The following is a 20,595-nucleotide window of genomic DNA, read 5'->3' as shown; positions in this document are numbered from 1 at the left end:
TTGTGTCTGTACACTGCATGTAGTCTGTATGCAAGAATCAGTTTCTTTTTTTGTATATGTTATTACCTTTTACTGTGTTTTGTTCCAGTTCGACGGGTCCCACCGAGGTTCTCTATCCCCCCCACCAATCATGAGATCATGCCTGGCGGGAGTGTAAATATCACGTGTGTTGCGGTGGGGTCACCAATGCCATATGTGAAATGGATGCTGGGAGCAGAAGATTTGACACCTGAGGATGATATGCCAATAGGGAGGAACGTCCTTGAGCTTAATGATGTCAGGCAGTCTGCAAACTATACTTGTGTTGCTATGTCTACTCTTGGTGTTATAGAAGCAATAGCACAGATAACTGTCAAAGGTATATCCCAAGCATATATATTTGGACATAGTTCAGTCTATTCTTTCATTCATTGCCATATTCTGAGGAAATATATTGCATTGAAAGGGACTAAATGCATCTTACCCACTTAAATCAAGACGGTAAATATTCTAGCCAATCACTGGCATAAGACAAAATACAGATTCAGACAGCGATAATACTAATAATTAAGCTAATCATAATATTCCATTATTCTCCTGTGTCTACTTGCATATACTTGTCAACAGCAAGAGCCTTTAAGAACCAGTCATTTGATTTTTGGAGTTTCTGGGTATCCAAGTATCATGGTGTCCTGGTTTCAGCTGGGATAGAGTTAACTGTCTTCCTAGTAGCTGGTACAGTGCTATGTTTTGAGTTCAGTATGCAAAGAATGTTGATAACACTGATGTTTTCAGTTGTTGCTCAGTAGAGTTTAGACTACAGTCAAGGATTTTTCAGCATCTCATGCCCAGCCAGCGAGAAGGCTGGAGGAGGACAAGAAGGTGGCACAGGACACAGATAGGGCAGCTGACCCAAAGTGGCCAATGGTGTGTTCCATACCATGGGACGTCCCATCTAGTTTAGGAACTGGGAAGTGGGGGCAGGGGAATCGCTGCTCGGGAACTAGCTGGGTGTGGGTCGGCGGGTGGTGAGCAATTGCCCTGCGCATCATTTGTACATTCCAATCCTTTCATTACTACTGTTGTCATTTTATTAGTGTTATCATTATCATTATTAGTTTCTTCTTTTCTGTTCTATTAAACCGTTCTTATCTCAACCCATGAGTTTTACTTCTTTTTCCCGATTTTCTCCCCCCATCCCGCTGGATGGGGGGGAGTGAGTGAGCGACTGCATGGTGCTTAGTTCCTGGCTGGGGTTAAACCACGACACATGGTCACAGTAATTGGAAACTAGAGGTTCCAAAAATAGCTGAAAATTAAACTGTAATGGTGCACTCCCTATCTATAAGATTCCTCTTCTGCATATGTTTATGGGATCTATTACAGAAATCAGTATCATTAATTTATATCAAATAAAGCTTACAATACAAAACTTGAAGAATTTCTGATAGATTTTTAGAGTAAATCATAATTGCCAAAAGCTTGCTCTGAACAGATCACACCTTTCCATTGCAATCTTCCTTTTTTGTTTTTGTTGTTGTTGTTTGTTTTGGGTTTTAAGCTGCTTATTGTAATAATTAATGTCTACAGTTACATAGTGCTAACTGTATTTTTTGGCATTTATCTTCAGCCTTACCCAAACCTCCTGGAACACCTGTGGTGACAGAAAGCACAGCAACAAGCATAACATTGACTTGGGATTCTGGAAACCCTGAGCCAGTTTCTTACTACATAATCCAACACAAACCCAAGAACTCTGAGGAGCCATATAAAGAAATTGATGGGGTGGCCACAACACGCTATAGTGTGGCTGGCCTAAGCCCATATTCAGAGTATGAATTTCGGGTAGTTGCTGTAAATAACATTGGGAGAGGGCCACCCAGTGAGCCTGTGTCAACAAGGACTTCAGAGCAAGCACCTTCAAGTGCACCACGCAATGTGCAGGCCCGTATGTTGAGCTCTACCACTATTTTGGTACAGTGGGAAGAACCTGAGGAACCTAATGGACAAATACAAGGTTACAGAGTTTATTACACCATGGACCCAACTCAACATGTTAACAGTTGGATGAAGCACAATGTGGCTGACAGCCATATTACTACTATTGGGAATCTGGTACCCCAGAAAACATACTCTGTGAAGGTTCTTGCTTTTACTTCTGTTGGGGATGGACCACTTACTAGTGACATTCAAGTCATCACTCAAACAGGAGGTAAGCTAGTAATGAACAGAACTTGTACAAAAAAAATTAAATACATGCAGAAAATTTGGCAGAGAGAGAATTTGAGTTTAAAATGTGGAAAAAACTTCATCTCAAGGATAGCCAGTTTTTTCAGGCAGCTTTTGCAGATAACATTTTCTCAATCCCACAATGCAAGTTACCATTGAAGAGTGGAAATTATCCCCTCACATTTTCATTTCTTTTTTCATCAATCTCAAGAAGTTTAACTGAAGTCTCAGGGAGACCTTCATCCTGGAAGTAGCCAAATGTTATGGCTTCTATTTGGCAGTGCTCTCTGCATCAGAAGTGTTTATCAAGTAGTTCTTCACAGCTTTCTTTGAGGAGTTTCCTATGTTGGTGGGGTTTGTTTAGGTGGTGTGTGGTTCCCTTATGCTACATCACTCTACTGAATCTTGCTTTTGGAAATTTAAAATGTATGTGTAGTGCATGTATATTCAAACAGTTGGCAAGGTTCTTAAAACACATAAAACATGAAAACATTAAAAAAAACCAACAAACCATTGTGAAGGTTCAAGCGAGCAGTTCTGTACACTTTGGATTTATAAATCAAATCCAACCTGCCCCTACAAAATGCATACCACAAGGTCACTATTTTCTTGTTCTATGTTTGCAGTTAGGTTGTTTTGTTTCTGTACAGGAGTTTTAGGTCCATGAATTAGTTTTATTAGCAAAAGACAAGGAAGCATAGTGGGGAACATTGCAGAGAATTTTTATGAAATCAAAAGCAAGAAGCTCTGGTGGAACTACACTGCAGAAAATGTTTTATTGTAGCAATAAGAAATAAAAGCTCCCTTTGTCTAGTGGTTTAGAGAAAGCTGTATGAAGTATTACTGTAGGTCAGTGATTGCCTAGAAATATTATATAATACTAGTTGAATTTTTTAGTACTGGAAACTTTCCTGTTGAAGAATTTAGCATCCCTCAAATTCTTAAAAAATGTATCTCTAAAATGTAACTGTAAACACTTACGTTTCATCCACTTTTTACTTCTGCGTTTTACCAATATGCAGTTAAGAAGGAACAGAAATTGAAGCACTGTCCTCAAACCTTTTTAAGGTCTGGGTGTTACCTTTTGCAGTATCTCATCTGAGAAGTTACTAAATTAACTTTTCTAGACCTTCTGGTGGTACATTAAAAAGTGCCTGTGTGCACATGAAAATGTAAATGGGTACACCAGTTTAATTTTGGCAACTGTAACCTTTTTCAGGGACTGGTTTTTATATTGACGTCTGATTTCCTTTTGAATCCAAGTGCAAAAAGCTTTTAAAGAAGATTTAGTGAGCTCCTCATCTGTGTTTTCACTTAAAACCGTAAGCCTTTTAGATTAGCAAGAGTTTGTCAGTGGCTTCCCAAGAGAAGGATGAAGCAATCAAAATAATGAGCACTGAGGCTCAGTGGGACCAGCCCAAGTTACATTACTTGCTGAGGTCACTTCGGAAAAGTTTGTATATTAAAACCTTTATAGAATTTGCCATTAAACGTGCTCATCTGGTTCTGATCACTGTTGCAATCTGAAGAAATCATGGCAATGTTAACATTGCAGGAGCCATTCTCAGTACCTGTTTTCAACTTCGTAACAGAGTTGACTTGACATTGTTTATTTGTGACTATGTTAAAAATCAAATGAAAAACGAAAATGTGACATACGAAAGGCAATTTTAAGCACTGATACTTGTGCTTGAAATATGAACATTTTAAATCATAAAAGAGAAAAATAGCTAAGAAAGTCTAGTACAGTTCTCCAGTTCAGGGTAAGTTTAAAAGCCAAGATTCTCCTATCTTTCTATCCAGCAGTTTCTCGTCAGTGAACACTGCAGAATAAAATGCCCTCCTTGCCCTTCTCTTCCAGATTTGCTGTAATCTAAATCTGAATATGATTGTTTCGGTTTAAGTCTTTGTCAAGATGAAACTCATCCACATAAATATAGTGAATTAAAAAGTGCCATTTAAAAAGAGCAGAAATTGATTTAATGGAAACATATGTAAAAGAGCAAAAATAGGAATGGGATGGTAATTATGTTTTGATTGATTTTTTTTTTCCTTTTTTGAAACAAATAAGCCTATCATTGCAAATATGTAGCATAACCTTTATGCTTGCTTTGGGGATATTAGAGTGTATATACAACAAAACGTGATTTACAGCTGTGACTTACAGGCTCTGTTAGCTTGGTTTCCTTCAAAGCTTTCCTCCCATATGTGTATTCTGATCTTTGGAGAGAGATTATAAAAAGTGAATATTTGGGTTTAAAAAAGCCTGTTTATGAGAATCTTTGCTTTCTTAGTACAGCAGAATTGTTCTTTTGAAATGGCTGTATGAGTGGTTTCTCACTTTGCAGGTTAGCTGAAACTCTGCTGATAGTGAAAATTAGGTCTAATTAAAATATTAATTAGGAACACGTAATTTGAGGGGAGGAGAAAGAAGCATTCTTCAGACAACCAAACATAAAAAAAAATTAAAGTTTTGTGTTCAGTTTTGTGTTTTAGTATTCTGCTTAAGCATTTTAAAGGAAAAGCCACGTCCTACTGCCCAGTTGTTTTCAGCAGTGTTTTCTTTACTGTAAAAAGACACCATTTTAAGAAATTTAGTAATCAGAAACAGTTGTAGAGCTGAGCCTTTTGAATAAGGGAAGATCAATTCCAAAAGCTATACCTAAGAAACTCCTTATTCTGCATTTTGCGTCAAAGGATTTGATTCTGCTAAGGATGGAGTCAGGACTAGTATATTATTTAGATGAATTGACTTACTGACACCAAATTTTAGAATAAAGAAATATTGATATAAGCTTTAGTGTGATACTTCTTGTCCTTTTTCTTTATTTCACTAGAAAACAAAAGCTCTGTTGGTTTGTCTCCATTTAGCTGCCAAAGACACACTTCTCATGTATCTTCTCATATTTTCTTCCTTTTCTTAAACTGGTCAGAAGTACACATACATTTTAACCTGTGTGTACCAGGAAAATTCTTGAGCTTTAAAATGAATGTGTGGGTTTGAGTGTGGTTTGGTTTGGGTTGGGTTGGGTTGGGTTTTAATATGCAAAGAGAGGATAGCTACTGAAGGAATTCAGAGGATCCTGGTTTTGTTCTGAGCTTAGGTAGAAAGAGGGGACAGTGAGAGATGCACAGGGTCTATTAGGTACTGGATTGTTGGAGAAAGAGAGAGAAAAAAAATATTCTGGGAAATGAATGTGTACCTGTAAACATATGCTTCTTTAACAAGAACTTACAATATGAAACATATTGTTAATTTTAAACCAAGGATTGGCAGTGGTTTGAAGACTAAGGATTATTACAGTTATAAAAGGCTAATCTTTTGAATGTATGGAAAAGGACAGTAATGAGAAGGTCAAGTATCTGACTTGCAGGGCTCATAAACAGAGCCTTAGCTTAAGGGAAATGAGTTAATGGTTCTGGAGTTCTTACTGTAAAAGATTAGAAACTCAGAGGAAGGAGTCTGTAGCAAGGGAATACAATTCTGTGTTGTAGCAAGCTAGCTACTTTGCCAGACATTTCAAATTTTTTCATGAACACATGAACAGGGAAACCTCATGTCTCTGAATCTCCACAGTACTAGTCTCCTTTTGAAGCATTTCATGGAAAAGGACTTCTACAAGGGAAGGGTTGAGAGCACACAGCTGGAAACTCAGCTGTGATGCGAGGAAGCAGGTGGAAGGAGGATAACGTGGAGCTGAGGTGGGGTGCAGGATGGGTTTTAAGTGACAAAATTCCCCTTAAGGAATGTTTCTGGTCAGGTAGGAAAGAATATTTAAGCTTTTGAATAATCCCTCTGCTCTCAAAGCACAGTTAACTTCTGTTAAATGCCCTAGTCTCTGTGTTTACTTCATTTAAATGCTAACATGATGACACCAATATTCAGGATCTTACCCTCACACACTGATTTTTCTAGCTTTTAATCTCCCTTTACTCTGTTTAGAACACAAAATAGGGTGTGGTGGTTTGGTTTTTTTAATATGATTTTTTCCTAGTTCAGAATTCTGATTTTTGCAAATATGTGCATGAGTGCTGGAAATGCACACACATTACTTTTGTTGCTGAACTTAATTATGGAAAAATGCAGCCTGAAATAATTTTAAGATGACTCTACTGCTACTCTGTAGAAATAAAGTGTAGACAGAATTACTCTGAAAAATAATTCATCTCTTCACTGTGTTCTCTAGTCATTCAGACAAGACTATGCAGACTCTGTCTTTAAGACTGACCAACACGTTTATTTTTTTCTGTGTGCTCCCTCAATGTCAGTTACACATATTATTTTAAGAAAGCGGTTATTTTTCGGAAAATGTGCTATGCTTTTCAGACATTTAAAGTGTATTTTAGTTAATTATTTTGAGTACTGTGGTTCTGTTTGACACTGCAGAACTGCAAGCCTCAGCTATCTTCAGACTCATTTGAAGAGGTTATTTCTGTTGTAGCAGAAAGACAGAGGGAGAGCAGATGCACATATAGTTCGTACATTACCCATTTTATTTTGTAATTATATTCTGTGAGAATTTGGCATTTCAAAAAGTACAAGTATTGTTTTACAAAACAAAAACTCCAGAGCACATTAACTCTTCAACTGTAAGAGCTTCTCTGTAGAGCTTCATGCTTCTTCCAGAGCAAGAAGAAGCATGAACTCTTGGTCCCTTTCAGTCGCCAATTGATTGTAAATTCTCTTGATCTGTCTATTGTCCTTTGCAAAACTGATTCCTAATTGAACTGATAGGGGTTTGCTCTAGGTATAGATTTCACCCTGGCAATGTCACGGGGCCCTTTCTAGCCTGGAGACTCTCCTCTTTTTCCAGCATCACTTGCAAACCCAGCACAGCCCTGGAGTGTTTTTCTGGTTACCTCAGCCAGCTGAGGAGCTGTACAGGGAACTAAAGTGCCTTCCCGATTTGAGATCCCATTTTATGATTCTGTTCTGGCACTTGAATAAGGGATGGACATAGAACCACATATGAAGGACAAGGTCCAGCAATCTGTGTTTGTTTCTGGTTATCCAGCAGTAAACATGGAGGACTAGGCAAGCAAAGGTGTAGAACTTGGTATGAAGTTTTCAAAAGACTAACTCTGGACTTCCTTCTTTGTTTTGTCACTGCATTTCACCCAGTAAATGCATTTATACAACTACGCTATAGATTTGCCAAGTTAAAGTTTGATACAGTGTTATTTCAGAATCTGTTTCAAAGTTAGAAATTATCCAGTTATTCCACTTGCTCCCTCTTAATTTCAAATCCATTCAATTTTAAAAGGATAAGATTAGAAGTATTTCTGTGAAAAATGCTCTGTTGATATCTCCTGTAATTGCTCCTTGTGCACTGTGATCTTTTCCCTTTTGCACTTTGCAGTACCCAGGAAGTGATCTCTTTTTACACCAGACATCTTTTAGAAAAATAGCTAATTACCCCTATCCTTTTTTCTTCCCATAAAGAGACTTGGTCTCCTGTTCACCCTCATTACCTCAGAAATAGGCAACATCCTTCTACACCTTTCCTTTTCTATTTTGTCCTGTTTCTGAAAAAAAAAAAAAAAAAAAAAAAGTGAATGTTAGGGACTTGCAGCCTCCACAGGAGCTTGAATATGCACTTCATGTTGACAGGTTATCTGTCTGTTTAAAGGTTAGATATCAAACCTGCACCATCGTACACAAGGGCAGTGTTATCCTCAGAGTGACATTTTATAGAAGTCTGGGGAAGATAAGAATTACAATCACAAATTATTTTTACCTTTTGCTCCATTGTGTTTTTAAAACTTTTACTGTATAAAAGAAACATACTTGTAATGCTGCAATAAAATTCTACCCCCAAAAATGATTGTGAAACAATCATTATTGTCACATCCTACTTGTCACACCTGTTCTCAGTATGTGCTAAGAAGTGCATCTCATATTTTTCTCTTAAAAGATAAAAGCATGCCACATATTAATCTTGAAAAGCTAGAAATGCTGTGGAATATGGTTTCATGCCTTATCAACAGCACTTGTAACTGAAAGTAACAGGGTTATATTTTGTTCTCTTTTCCCAGTCAGTCTTATTATTTGCAGAAATAAAGGAGGGTAACGTTTAGTCTGGATAATTTCTGTGACCATTACACAAGACATAACAACAGAGAATGTTCTTGACTACTGGAATCAAAGTTGCATTTTTAGTTATTGCAGTCAGAAAGTGTTACTAGAAATTCAGCTATATTGATAAAAATACCAGTCATTAAAAGGATAGAAATATGTCACTTAATGAGAATGTTAATGAAGATCTCTTCAGTAGTTTATAACTTCTTCAGGTTACAAAAACATTCAATATTTAGGTGTCTTCTTAAAAAGACATTTGGTTAGTATCTTAGTTAGTTATGAGCTGAGCAAACCATTTTCAGATTTGGAAATGCATATAATGGTTTTAACACTTTATTCTTGACTGTTCCAGCCAATCTTACGTAATACTAGCATTTCCCCATATACACACACATATATACAGGTACATATTCGCCATTTCAGACATAGGTTATTAGACTGTTGTTATTCATCACCAGGCTTCTGTTCAATTGCATTTCAGGTATGTGTGCAGTATTTACACTGCGAAGTGTTTATTTGAAATCCTTGATAATTTGTGACATGAGAATTAAATGTATCATTACTCTTTTTCTGAGCACAGATTAATTTATTTCATAGTACAGTTAATCAATTTGTTTAAGTTCAGTAAGTTCAATGAAAGTAATATTGTGTGAAATATTCAGATAATAGTTTAAACGGTTTGAAAGATAAGTGTTGAACTAGCCAAATAAACAGTTGGCAACACTGCTCAACTTTTTTCCTTAGTGCCTGGTCAGCCGTTGAACTTCAAAGCAGAACCTGAGTCTGAAACGAGTATATTACTTTCCTGGACACCTCCACGCTCTGATACTATTTCCAGCTATGAACTGGTTTACAAAGATGGGGAGCACGGGGAGGAGGTAAGTGAAGAAACTATACGTCTTTTAAATCTTTGGTGAGTCAGACATAAAATGCTGCAATGGTTTAGAATTGATGGATTAGTCACTTTGTTTAGTACAAATAAGAATAGACTGACAGTGTGTAAACAGCAGAAAATGCTGTTGATGGTTACTAGCCAGTGGAACTTTGTTGTTGTTTGCAACGAGTCCTCCACAGAAGTTGCATCCGGTTTCAGAAATTGATCATATCTCTCCAGGCCTGCTCCTCTACAGAGGCTTGGAAGCAGAAGTGTTTTGGGGCATGTTATGGACTCATTAAGATTTTTTGCACTTATACTTGGACTTTGAAGTCTATTTTCAGCCTTAGAGAATTTTTGTTTCTCTTTGCCGCCACGTAAGAGAGTTCTCAAGTTTCTCTAAAGTTTCAGTAATATTTGGGAAGAAAATGTGTTTTTTTTCTAAAGATAAAAACCTGCTATGGACTTTTTCTGTACCATTATTTCTTTAAAATTTTCAGTTTGAGGACAGCAGTAGTGTTAGTACCATAGAATTTAGAATAAACTGTTCTTCTGATACGGAAAACCTGTGATATTGCCAGGTGTCCCAGACAAAAGAAAAAAGCCAGCAGTCTCAGAAGGCAGCAGAGGAGCATCAGGTTCATTGATTTCTCCTGCATCATCAGCTCATTGCTGATGTTTCAAGTGAGCTTATGTTTATGGCGTATTCACACATAGACTGTGAATGCATAAGCTTATTGTGTGGGAGGGGACCAGATCCATACTTCACTTCCAAATAGGACACAGGCCTCTGCTTAATAAGTTACTCTTTGGAAGAATTTGCCTCTTAATAATTTGAACACAAATTTAACTACGAGGTTAAAGCCAAGATTACTTGCATTATAAAACCCTGCAGTTCACTGTCATAAGAAGTAACTATAGGTAAGGCTTTGTTCACATGTTACTGTCTGAAAAGCCTTTTATACTTTGTACACAGCTATTGCTTCCTCAAACAGTCAAACAATACTTCTGGCTATGAGTTTCACCCATTAAGCTGCCAGCTTCAAAATATATCATTCCTTAATGTGTGTTTGTCAAAAGTAACATATTCATTTTTGGTTTGGTTTAGTTTGGTTTTGTTCTGATTTATTTTCTTGAATTTAATTTTTTCTCAATGGGGTTATGATCAGAGTATAAAAGCATTTCTTTGACAGGCAACATACGGAATTCAAAGTCACTGAATATTAATCAAGACTCCTCTTATTACCTACCTTTAGCAACGGGTTTCCACTGAACCTGCTACATCTTATCGCCTGCAAGGCTTACGGCCAAACAGCTTGTACTTATTCCGTCTAGCTGCACGTTCTCCACAAGGCCTGGGTGCTTCGACAGCAGAAATCTCAGCAAGAACCATGCAGTCAAGTAGGTGTCTTTCCTTGCTAAATTTATTCCCTTGTCTTAGTATTTCTCGAAGAGATTCATCTCAGTAGCCCAGAGAAGCAGCAACAAAGAAAAGGGCAAAATTATGAAAATACAGCATTCATGGTGCTTAATAGAGCAAAAGAATGCTTAAAATGTGTATTTTTGTAGGTGTATTGTGATCAACTAAGTATGCGAGTGGCTCTTGCCTCACTTCAGAAAAAAACTCTATAAACCAGTGTCTAAGGAGACAATATTATGCTTTCATAATAATAATTTATTTTATATTATCATAGGGTAAAATGTTCTATCATGCAATAGATGTACATTAATAACAGTCCTCCACCCATAAAATTCCACCTGCCCAGTCTGCAGATTTCCTGTAATGCTAGGTTGTTCTTGAAGCATCTCCCTGAAGTACAAAAAATTTGTAGAGTGGGTCAGGTTGAATATTTCAGACTGGACCAAAAATTTTCTCATAACTGTTCTTCTATAGTAGCTAATCATTCTGATTTTAAGTTAGATTTTTTTAAATCTAGGCTTTTTATGATGTTCGGTAAATTTTTACACCAGTAGAAAAATTGTCTTCTCACTGGATGCTTATGGAAACAGTGTCATGAAAATCATCACATATCTCTGCAAATGAGATGCAAAAATTTGTCAGGGATTTATATATACATTTTAAAATATTCAAATTAAGACTTAATTAAAACAATCAGGTATTCAAGGATGATGTCCAGAAGTGCTACTCTTGCCTGATGAGTTATGCTTTCCTGACAGTTTGCATTACACTGTATCATTTTAAAACTTAGTGCAATTCTATTTGTATTTGTTTTAAATTTAATGGCCTTTTCTTAAAGTAGTATTATTCAAAACAGAAAATTCAGATTCTCAATTGACATGATGCTTTTTAATTTGCAGTCATGACAGATATGATTACACCGTCATTCTTTGTTAGTGTTTTATATTAATAGTAATTAGTGTGACTGGAGATACAGTGCTGCAGACCTTTAACCAAAGCTAATGTCCTTCTGAAGCATTTCTAACGCATTTAGAATAAGCATAAATGAAGATTATATAACACAAGGCTAGTTTAGAGACAGTGGCAAGGCACCTTTTAATTTTAGTAATCCAAAATCAGTAATTTGATGAAGAAAAAGGTATTTATTTATTCTGGGAGCCATTTCAGCTATTTAGAATGCTCATTCTATTATACTGGGTGAAGATTGCTTAGGCTGTGCATACAGAATAAACATGTAGGGGCCAAAGTTGCATGTTCCATATATAAGTACATTGCCATTTTTCCCTTCTTGAATATGAGAATATGTTACGCTTTTTTCTTATATCTTCAGATGGTAGGAAAATCCAATTGATTTCAGTGGGCCAACCCTGGTTAATTGCTGAAAAGATTGCAAAATCTTTTTTACAGAAATTGTGTATTTTAAGAAGAAAGTATATGCATTAATAAAACTGGTTACACAAGTAGCCTACGGATTATTCTTGGTTACATAAATGCAATATTTTGCATTTTCAGAGTATAATGGATTAAAAATTAATAAACTTAAATGAGTTTATTAGTAATATTCACCAGAATACGCTATTGCCTTTCATCTTGGTTTCAGAGAAAGATGCTAGAGGGATTTATTTCTTTACATATAAGATCCTTAAGGGTCATTTTACTTCTATTTTACTTCCTGCACAAGCTGATGGTAGAAGGGGACCAACATGTTTTGAGTACTTGGTTACTGAATTAGCCTAAAAAACCATGCCCAAATGTGATAATTCTCATCTGTCCCCCCATCCACCTCCTCTAGTTAGTTGAAATGCTGGTACATTCCCTTCTGTTTTCCCTTCAGAAGAGCAGTGTACCATACTGAGTAAAAAGCCATTGATCCCTGTAGAAGAGCTGCAGGGAACCGAAAGATACATGTGTAAATGCAATAGGTCACAGCAGGGTCCTAGGCTTTCTCTGTTGCTTTAATTTTGTTTGATGTGCCTAGTATAAGTGCCAGAAATCCATTTGTTTCTTTTTTCCCTTAGGAAATGCAAGAAAATAGTAGAGGGAAAGAAAAAAAAATGCCATAAAGATCTTGCACCCCAAATTTATGTTTTCCTTACAAGACAGAAGTCAGAAATAGGAAAGGAGTCCATGTCCACTACTTCTACAAGTGAATTTGAACTGTGGCTCCTATTTGGTGCAGTGAATGATCTCAGTTAGTCATAGACTTTGCTAAGTCAAAGTACATTTAAGCACATAAATGCATATCTAACTTTCAGTACCTGAATTGCTTCACTGAAAGCAATGGAATGACATACATGCTTAAATGCTCTGGAGCCCAGAAGAGGTAGATATGCTAAGACACTCTTTCAAGTACAAAGCAGTAAAGGTGAGCACTTTTGCTCTGGAAGATTGGTGCTGGTGACAAGAGATGAAACAAAGTCAGCATCTCTCACCATTCTGATGTGCTGAGCTTGTGAACTCTCTTTGTAAAATGAATACCTGCTTTCTTGACACATTGTTTGGGGGTAGATTATTTTTTTTCCCTATAGAAGTTACCTACATTACTGGTAGGATTTAATTCTTTGCTAGCAAAGGTGTCTCCAAGAGGAGTTAAAAAAATAAAACTGACAGCTGATCTAGGGTAAGTACAAGTTACAGTCAGAATCAACAAGCCTGTCACTTTTTCCTGGTAGGTAAATCTTTGACTAAGACTTTCTTCATCCTCTATTGACTGCATGCTCCTAGTATGTTGGCTACAATAAAAGTTTCAGTAAATGCTTTCCATTTAAACGTAATTTGTGGTTGACTTGTGCCAGGCAGACTCAGTTATTAAAAAAAACTGAAAAAATAGGTTTTCAGGTGGGGAGGCTACAAAAATGGCAATTTATGGAGCAATTTCTAGCAATTATTGCAAGTTTTTAGGAGTTCTGTAAAAAAGAGAACTTTTCTCAAAGAAAGTAAACCCACTTGAAGGGGCTATGTCCAAATTTGCAAGTAAATACATGTCATGTGTCATTTAAAATATTATAGCTTGCACTAATTGCAATGATTATAAAGATAGATCAGTAGTCATAGAAGTGTCACGTTTTTGTTTTTATTTCAAGAAGAATTTTAATTACAGGTAGGTAATATTATTTTGAGGTTTCATTTTCATGTATTTCCCCTACATCCTTTTTCACCATTTAGTTGGTTTATTCATTTTCAGTTTCCTCATGTTAATAAGCCAAGGTGCATATGATTATCTGATGTTTTGCCTTTTTAAGTTTCTACTTTTTGGGGTTTATTTTTTATTTTCATTTGGTTGTCTTTTTATTTATTTTTTTCTTTTGTTCATGTTTTTTCAATCACTCCTATCCTTTCACTCAAATCCTCCTTTAACCCACTACTGAAATTAGAGCCATCAGCTCCTCCTCAAGACATTAGTTGCACAAGCCCCAGCTCCACTAGCATTTTGGTAAGTTGGAAACCTCCACCGGTGGAAAAACAGAACGGCATTATCACTGAATACTCCATCAAGTACATTGGGATTGATGGAGAAGATGTCAAGCCCCATGAAATTTTGGGAATTTCCTCGGACAGTACCCAATACCTTTTGGAACAGCTGGAAAAATGGACTGAGTACCGGATCTCTGTGACTGCCCACACTGATGTTGGACCTGGCCCAGAGAGCTTAGCAGTATTGATTCGGACAGATGAAGATGGTATGTTGCCTCCACTACATCAGTTTGCGCCTCTATGACTCTCTGTCGATCTGCTGTCTTTTGTATAGCCTAACAGTATTTTTTTCTGCTCCTCTTTTTTTCCCAAATCACAGATATTATCAACCTTTGAGTTTTTTAATCAAAGACTTGTCCTTTCTACACCATTTTTATATTTGTGGTTTGGTTTTTTTTAAACAGAAAGTACCTTTTTGTGAGTGACATGATTTTGCTGCCCCTTTAAGCCCATACATATCCTTCTTGCTCCTCTTTTAACATAAAAAAACTCTCAGGGGGAAATCTTTCTGCCTTTTCCTTGATTTTACAGTCATTTTTATTTTTAAACACTTATGTCTATGAACCTTTTTTCAGGTTTTGGTGTGGTTTTTTTACTGCTTTCTTGTTCCATGTTGTGCTTTTTGATTTCTGGTTTTTGGGGGGGTGGGTTGGTTTTTTGTTATTTGGTTTTTTTTATCTTGGAAAACTGATGCTCCACATGTTTTCTTTTCTTCCATGCTTGAAAGTGACAGAAGACAGCCCTATTGTGAGCCTCCTTTTTACACTACTGAAAAAAAAAACAAAACCCAAAGAATTTAGCAAACAAAAATAAGGGAAACTTTTTTTGAAATCTTTTGTGGTTTTATTATTAGTAGTATTAGTATTATTTCAATGATTAAAATATCTCTTTGTACTATAATGCTTTGAATTTCAAAGCATCTTCCTTGGCTTTTGTACATTTTTACATGTTTTTCTATTTCTCTAATACTCTTTTTTCTTCCATTTTTTGCATCAGTCATGTTTTTTGATCTTTTCACTGAAAGGTAGAGCAGATTGGTTGAGCATTTTCGTTTGTTGAACAATTTGTATTCTTCAAAGAAAACTTAGTGAGTCTGCCCTTTAAAAAAAAAAGCAAAAGGCATGGGTGGGACAGGTGCCTGTAATTCTCTTCTGTCCAATGATGTTGTTCCAGTTCCTAGTGGTCCTCCTCGCAAAGTCGAGGTAGAGGCTGTCAACTCTACTGCTGTTAAAGTGTCATGGCGCTCGCCTGTCCCCAGTAAGCAGCATGGTCAGATCCGAGGATACCAGGTCCACTACGTGAGGATGGAAAATGGAGAGCCGAAGGGTCAGCCCATGCTAAAGGACGTCATGCTGGCTGATGCACAGGTAATTAGGGCATTTTATGTTCTTTTCTAGGTCACAGCGAAAACATTTTGTGTACCAGAGAGCTATCCAGAATAGCCTTTTTTTCTTTCTATATTTCAGCCTATCAGCTAACGTTTTTTATCTCATTTTAACAACTTTTTTTTCAGAATACTTACATTTAAAGGTTCTTGGGCAAACCTAGGCACCCTTTTCTGTATAGGTGTGCAACTAAATGCTAAGCTGTTTCATTCTACTGGCTCTCCTAAACCTGGAGACTTCACCCTATACCTATGCTCTGAAGTGTTAAAGCACCAGGTTGATCTGAGCCGGCTCACAGTCAATGTAGCAACCTGTGCACTGCCTGATCCACACACCTGATAATTCTTTCTTTCAATGAAAAACGTAGAATCATTAGAAGCCTGTGTTAGCCCATTATTACAGTATTTCTGTCATTAGCGTGTATCCATCTCGCCACGCATTTCACAGGAGTTGAATGTATTAGTGAAACTTTAGAAATCACTAAGTTATTTATATTTGTCATTACTCGTATCAATAACTGTGCAATAGAATGAGTAGCTTAGTTTAAATAGGTACGGGGTTACTTATATTGCAGAATGTCCCATCTGTTTTATAAACTATGAGACATGATGAAATCAAAAGACTGATCACATCAAGTTTAAAAAGCTTCTAAAAATAGGATTTTACTGATTGGGATACACTAGTGCTCTGTAACACTGAAGGTTCCCAAAGCTCCTGGTCCTGGAGGAGTCATCCTAAATTGAAACTATTATCAAGTACACACCTCTCACTGCTAGCTCTCAATTTATGACTGGAATGACTGGAAATGATAAGAAATTATCAACCTAACATGAAGTAAAGAGTTAAATTCGCCTCTTAATCACTTTATGTGAATAAACAAATGTTTTTTGTTTCTTTTTCTCTTGTTTCTTTTTCCAGTCTTAGTTCTAAATTCCAGCTCTGCAGGTACCTTTTTTGAAAACAGGTCTCTTACACCTGCATTTTGCTGATGACCTTATTTTCAAAGTATTGTCTCTGTTCCTGGAGGTCTTTGTTGCAGTTTTACCTGCCAGTCTGTCTATCTATCAATGTGTACTTAGTTACCTATTTTGCAAAACATGGTGTTCTTACAGCTTAAATTCAGTGGAGAGAAAGATGGAAACAGATGGGGAGGCGGGAAAGGAAAGGGCAAAGGGAGAGGAGATGGAAAAGGAGATGATACTGCACTCTGGTTCTCCCCTTCCTTGCACAGATTTTCACTTTCAACTTACATGTGGTAGCAATTTAAAATAATTTTAAACACTAAGAAGGTCAGGAACAGGAGACTAGATGAGATATTTGAGCCCAAATATCATAAAGGCAAAAGTCGCATTTCTTTTTTTGCCAAGTTTGGCTTTGACCTGCCTGTTTGCCATTGGTTCACTCTGGATCGTCACCTCCTTTCTCCTTCCGGCATTCCTTCCTGCGTATCATACTTCTGTGATACATGTGATCAGGGCTTGTGCAGGTATGGAGACCATGATGGTAAAACATCAGTGTAGTTAGGTTTCAAGACTAAAAAGTCCTACTATTAATTTAAATAAGGCATTGAATTCATTTGGGAGACTCAAGCATATAGCCTAGTAACATGAATAAATAAACCAGGTAGCTTTTAATTCTGCCTTGGTAGCTTTTACTAATACAATCTATTATAAAATAGTACTACATAGTACAAAAGGATTCATTACTTATTTCATCTTTCAAGGAAAGACAAGTGGCTGGGTTTTAGGGAGAGCAGAAATGGAATTTAAAATGCCTGGCCTGATTACATTAACCAAATTCTATGTGATTTTACATGATTAATTCAAATTGTACATGATTTTTCCAGACACCTTTAGTATTTATTTTACTATTAAGAAGAAAACATTACCTCAGCCAGGCTACAAATCTCTTCATTTCTTTTGTTTTTCCTTCCAACATTCTTTACTCTCAATCAGTGGGAATATGATGATACTACTGAACATGTGAGTAGTTTTTGACTGGCCAGAAAAACATTGTGTGTTGGGTTTGGGATTTTTTTTTCTTTTTGCTTGCTTGTTTGTAGTCTCTTTTTTTTTTTTTTTTTTTGGTTTTGTTTTGGTTTGGGTTTGGTTTTGTTTTTTTTCATTTGCAAAATGCATGCTCCTAACATCAAAGGTTTTTCCCTTATGGCACTTTTTTTTTTTTTTTTTTCCTTCTTTTCCCATGGAGAGTGGCTGTTACTGTTGCTTGCTTGTTCTGGGGTTTAGCATGATGCCAAAATGTACAGAACTGGTTTGCATTTTCTTCTTCTTGATGGCTGTCACTGACTTTGCCTCACAATTTCCTCTTTACAAGAAGGTGCTAGAAAAATTAAGCAAAAGTGGTTCAGAGTTGCATATCAATAGTCAGATTTTTCTGTATTCATTTTAAGGTTAACTTTTTTTTGTGTAGCTGAAAGGTGAAGTCAGTTGTGCTTTCTTTTTGGTAACTTGATAAATGTGTTTTGTATGCTATCAGGAAAGCCAAATGCCCTGCAATGTTTATGCCCAATAGCGTTTGCTGTATCCAAATCACATTTTTAAATGACAGCACTACATGCAATATCTTTTACACCATGAAGTACTGTTTGGTTTAGATGAGGCTAATATCTTCATCACTGTTTAAAAGGATGGCAATTTTTTTTTTCTTTTACAATTTTGTTCTGTTAATATTGGGTGCAGTTTCCTTATGAAATATGAGAAATCTGTCTTACTGATTTTGGCCTTTAGGATCAATTCAGTTCTGAGATAGAGTTTAAGGGGGGGGAGGGGTGTAGATTTTTTTAATGTGTTTTTATTTTATCTGAGCTATTTTGCCCACTTGTTCTGATAATTACCTTGTTATTTCTATATTGCTAATACTGACTTGCTAATAACTGACTGTAAATACAATGCTGAATTCTAATCACATCTGTACTAAGCTCATACCCACTATCTTGAAAAATCCATTTACTGTAGATAGTCTGACCTGTAATTTTTGCATTAACTTTTATGGTTGTTGCATCTAAGGAATGTGTGATTGCACATTTGCCGTTTATTCTAGTTGCATAAATATACCATCTCTCTAGAAGGAGTGAAATTTAGTGTAAATCTATTCAGGCATGTGAAAATGCAAAGGACTACTCCAGTGGTTACAGACTGGAAGCTCATGAGTTGGGAACTTTGGGCCAGTCAGTTGCCTACAAATACTGTCCTTTTATATTTGCATATAAAATTTATAGATGTCAAGGCTTAAATTCCTCTAGCTGCCCTTATAGCATGACACAAGCTTAGTTCATTTCAGGTGGCTGGCACTTCACCTTCTTCTGTGTGTGTATACACGTACGTGCACAGGCATGTGTAAAAAGATTCCCCTTGCTTTGACACTTACAGTTTGATCTTGCTCCCATTCACTTGTACTAGCTGAAGAGCTACTTGTTTTGTAGCTGCTGTTGTTAGATTGAAGGCCATCACATTTATTCTCTGACCAGATTTTTAATGATGTTTTAGGTAGTTCTTTTAGACCTGAGGAGTGAGTTGTTTCTGAAGTCCTTGTACAATCCAACTAGTGACACAGGTTGCAGTGAAAGTGTTACAAAAGTAACAAGGCTTTCTTGTTCAGCTAACCCATCATTACTTACAAAGTGTAGATACAAATGCAAGACTTCTCTTACTAGGCATTTTATAACTGTATCAGTGGTGTCCTGTGAATGACTAAGTTAAATGGAGTTTCTCATATCTACATATGCGTGCATTTCACAATATCCGTAGTATTCCTGAGGCAAGGTATTTCAGAAGGCTTTATTCACTGTTCACACCACTAAGCCTTTGGCCTTGTACCTTAAACAACCTGAGGCATGCTATTTAGAAGTGTGCCGTCTTTTATTGCTTAAGTGAGTGAAACATCTTGCATTATGAAGTATTTCACACAGTCTGTTGGTGCTTTCAAATGCTTGCTATCACTGCCAGTAGCACAAAAGTGCACACACTGTGTGTAACATGCAGGGGTTGTCTGAAGGATTCCATGGTCTCCTGGAAAACAATCTATTTTTAATAAATTGTTCTTGGTTTATTTCATCTTAGGAAATGATAATTTCTGGGCTTCAGCCTGAAACTACATACTCCTTCACTGTGACAGCCTATACAACAAAAGGTGATGGAGCACGCAGCAAGCCCAAACTGATATCTACTACTGGTGCAGGTAATACTCACATACCCAGTAATCTCTGAGTAAATTCTTTTACTTTTCCTGCTAGTGTTTTTGCTCCTACTATTTGGAAGTCTCTTGTTGTGTAAAAAGTGTTTGTAGGACATAGGGTTTTCTGTTTCAGTATTTGGCCCTTTGTTTATTTAGGTAAAAACAGAACAAGTGTCCCCCTTTGTCCCCTTCTCAGTTCAAGATGTGGCCAAAATATAATACCTAACTTTATACTTCCTAGTAGCTCTTCCATTCTGATCGGTGTCTTCTTGGAAAGGAAAAAGCAGAAATTCAGAGCTGAGAAGGATATTTGAAAAACTAGTGAAGGGCTTCTCAAGATCTTTGTGAGAGCAGCAATGTTGCTGCCTGTCAGTAAGAACATTGAAAGAACCTATCTGTATGACAGTCACAACTTATCTCAGAAGAATGTGATTATTAAAGCAGAGAATTAGAAAACAGAATGAAAGTCCAGCCTGTGAAACCCTGAAACCCATATTGCTTCAGTGGCAGTCCAATGCATAAACTGAGGCAAAATACACCATTGCACTGAGTTCAGTCTGCATTTGATCACAGGTGTTACTAGATGGTGGGTATCTTGACTGCATGACCAATTCAACTGATTCAGTTAGCACTGATGGGATAAGCTGAATTGCTTTTAGATGAGGAACAAACTTTTTAAAATTTAAATGGTTTACTGTAGCATAGCTTAACCAAATGATGCCAATGCAGCCTAAGTGTGGTGTTCACATACATGTGTTCATGGCCTGTAGGTGTTCATTTTCTGGGTTTTGTAGCATAGCCATTAAGGATATTCTGTTACAGTCACATGGAAACCTTTGCAGCACCTTACAAGCTCTCTTAATAACTCTGTATTGTTTATGTTAATATATAAAGTCCAAAAGGCATATGTATTTGTATTTATACTGATTGACTCGATTTTTAAAACCATCACTGAATGTAA

General features: G+C 36.7%; 1 protein-coding gene across 2 annotated transcripts in view; it reads left to right on the top strand.

Annotated features, from left to right (window-relative positions):
* PTPRD (protein tyrosine phosphatase receptor type D) overlaps positions 1-20,595 on the top strand; it is a 376,703-nt gene that overhangs the window by 237,751 nt on the left and 118,357 nt on the right. For both annotated transcript variants that reach the window (XM_075021650.1, XM_075021649.1), the window contains exons 7-13: positions 89-358; positions 1,610-2,191; positions 9,032-9,165; positions 10,418-10,562; positions 13,956-14,261; positions 15,229-15,422; positions 19,520-19,637. In XM_075021650.1, the coding sequence (XP_074877751.1) occupies positions 89-358; positions 1,610-2,191; positions 9,032-9,165; positions 10,418-10,562; positions 13,956-14,261; positions 15,229-15,422; positions 19,520-19,637 (1,749 nt within the window). The remainder of the gene's footprint in view (positions 1-88; positions 359-1,609; positions 2,192-9,031; positions 9,166-10,417; positions 10,563-13,955; positions 14,262-15,228; positions 15,423-19,519; positions 19,638-20,595) is intronic.

Source organism: Buteo buteo, chromosome Z (assembly GCF_964188355.1).
Source record: "Buteo buteo chromosome Z, bButBut1.hap1.1, whole genome shotgun sequence".
NCBI lineage: Eukaryota > Metazoa > Chordata > Aves > Accipitriformes > Accipitridae > Buteo > Buteo buteo.
Note: the sequence above shows the minus strand (reverse complement) of the source record. Positions and strands in the feature narration are given on the sequence as shown.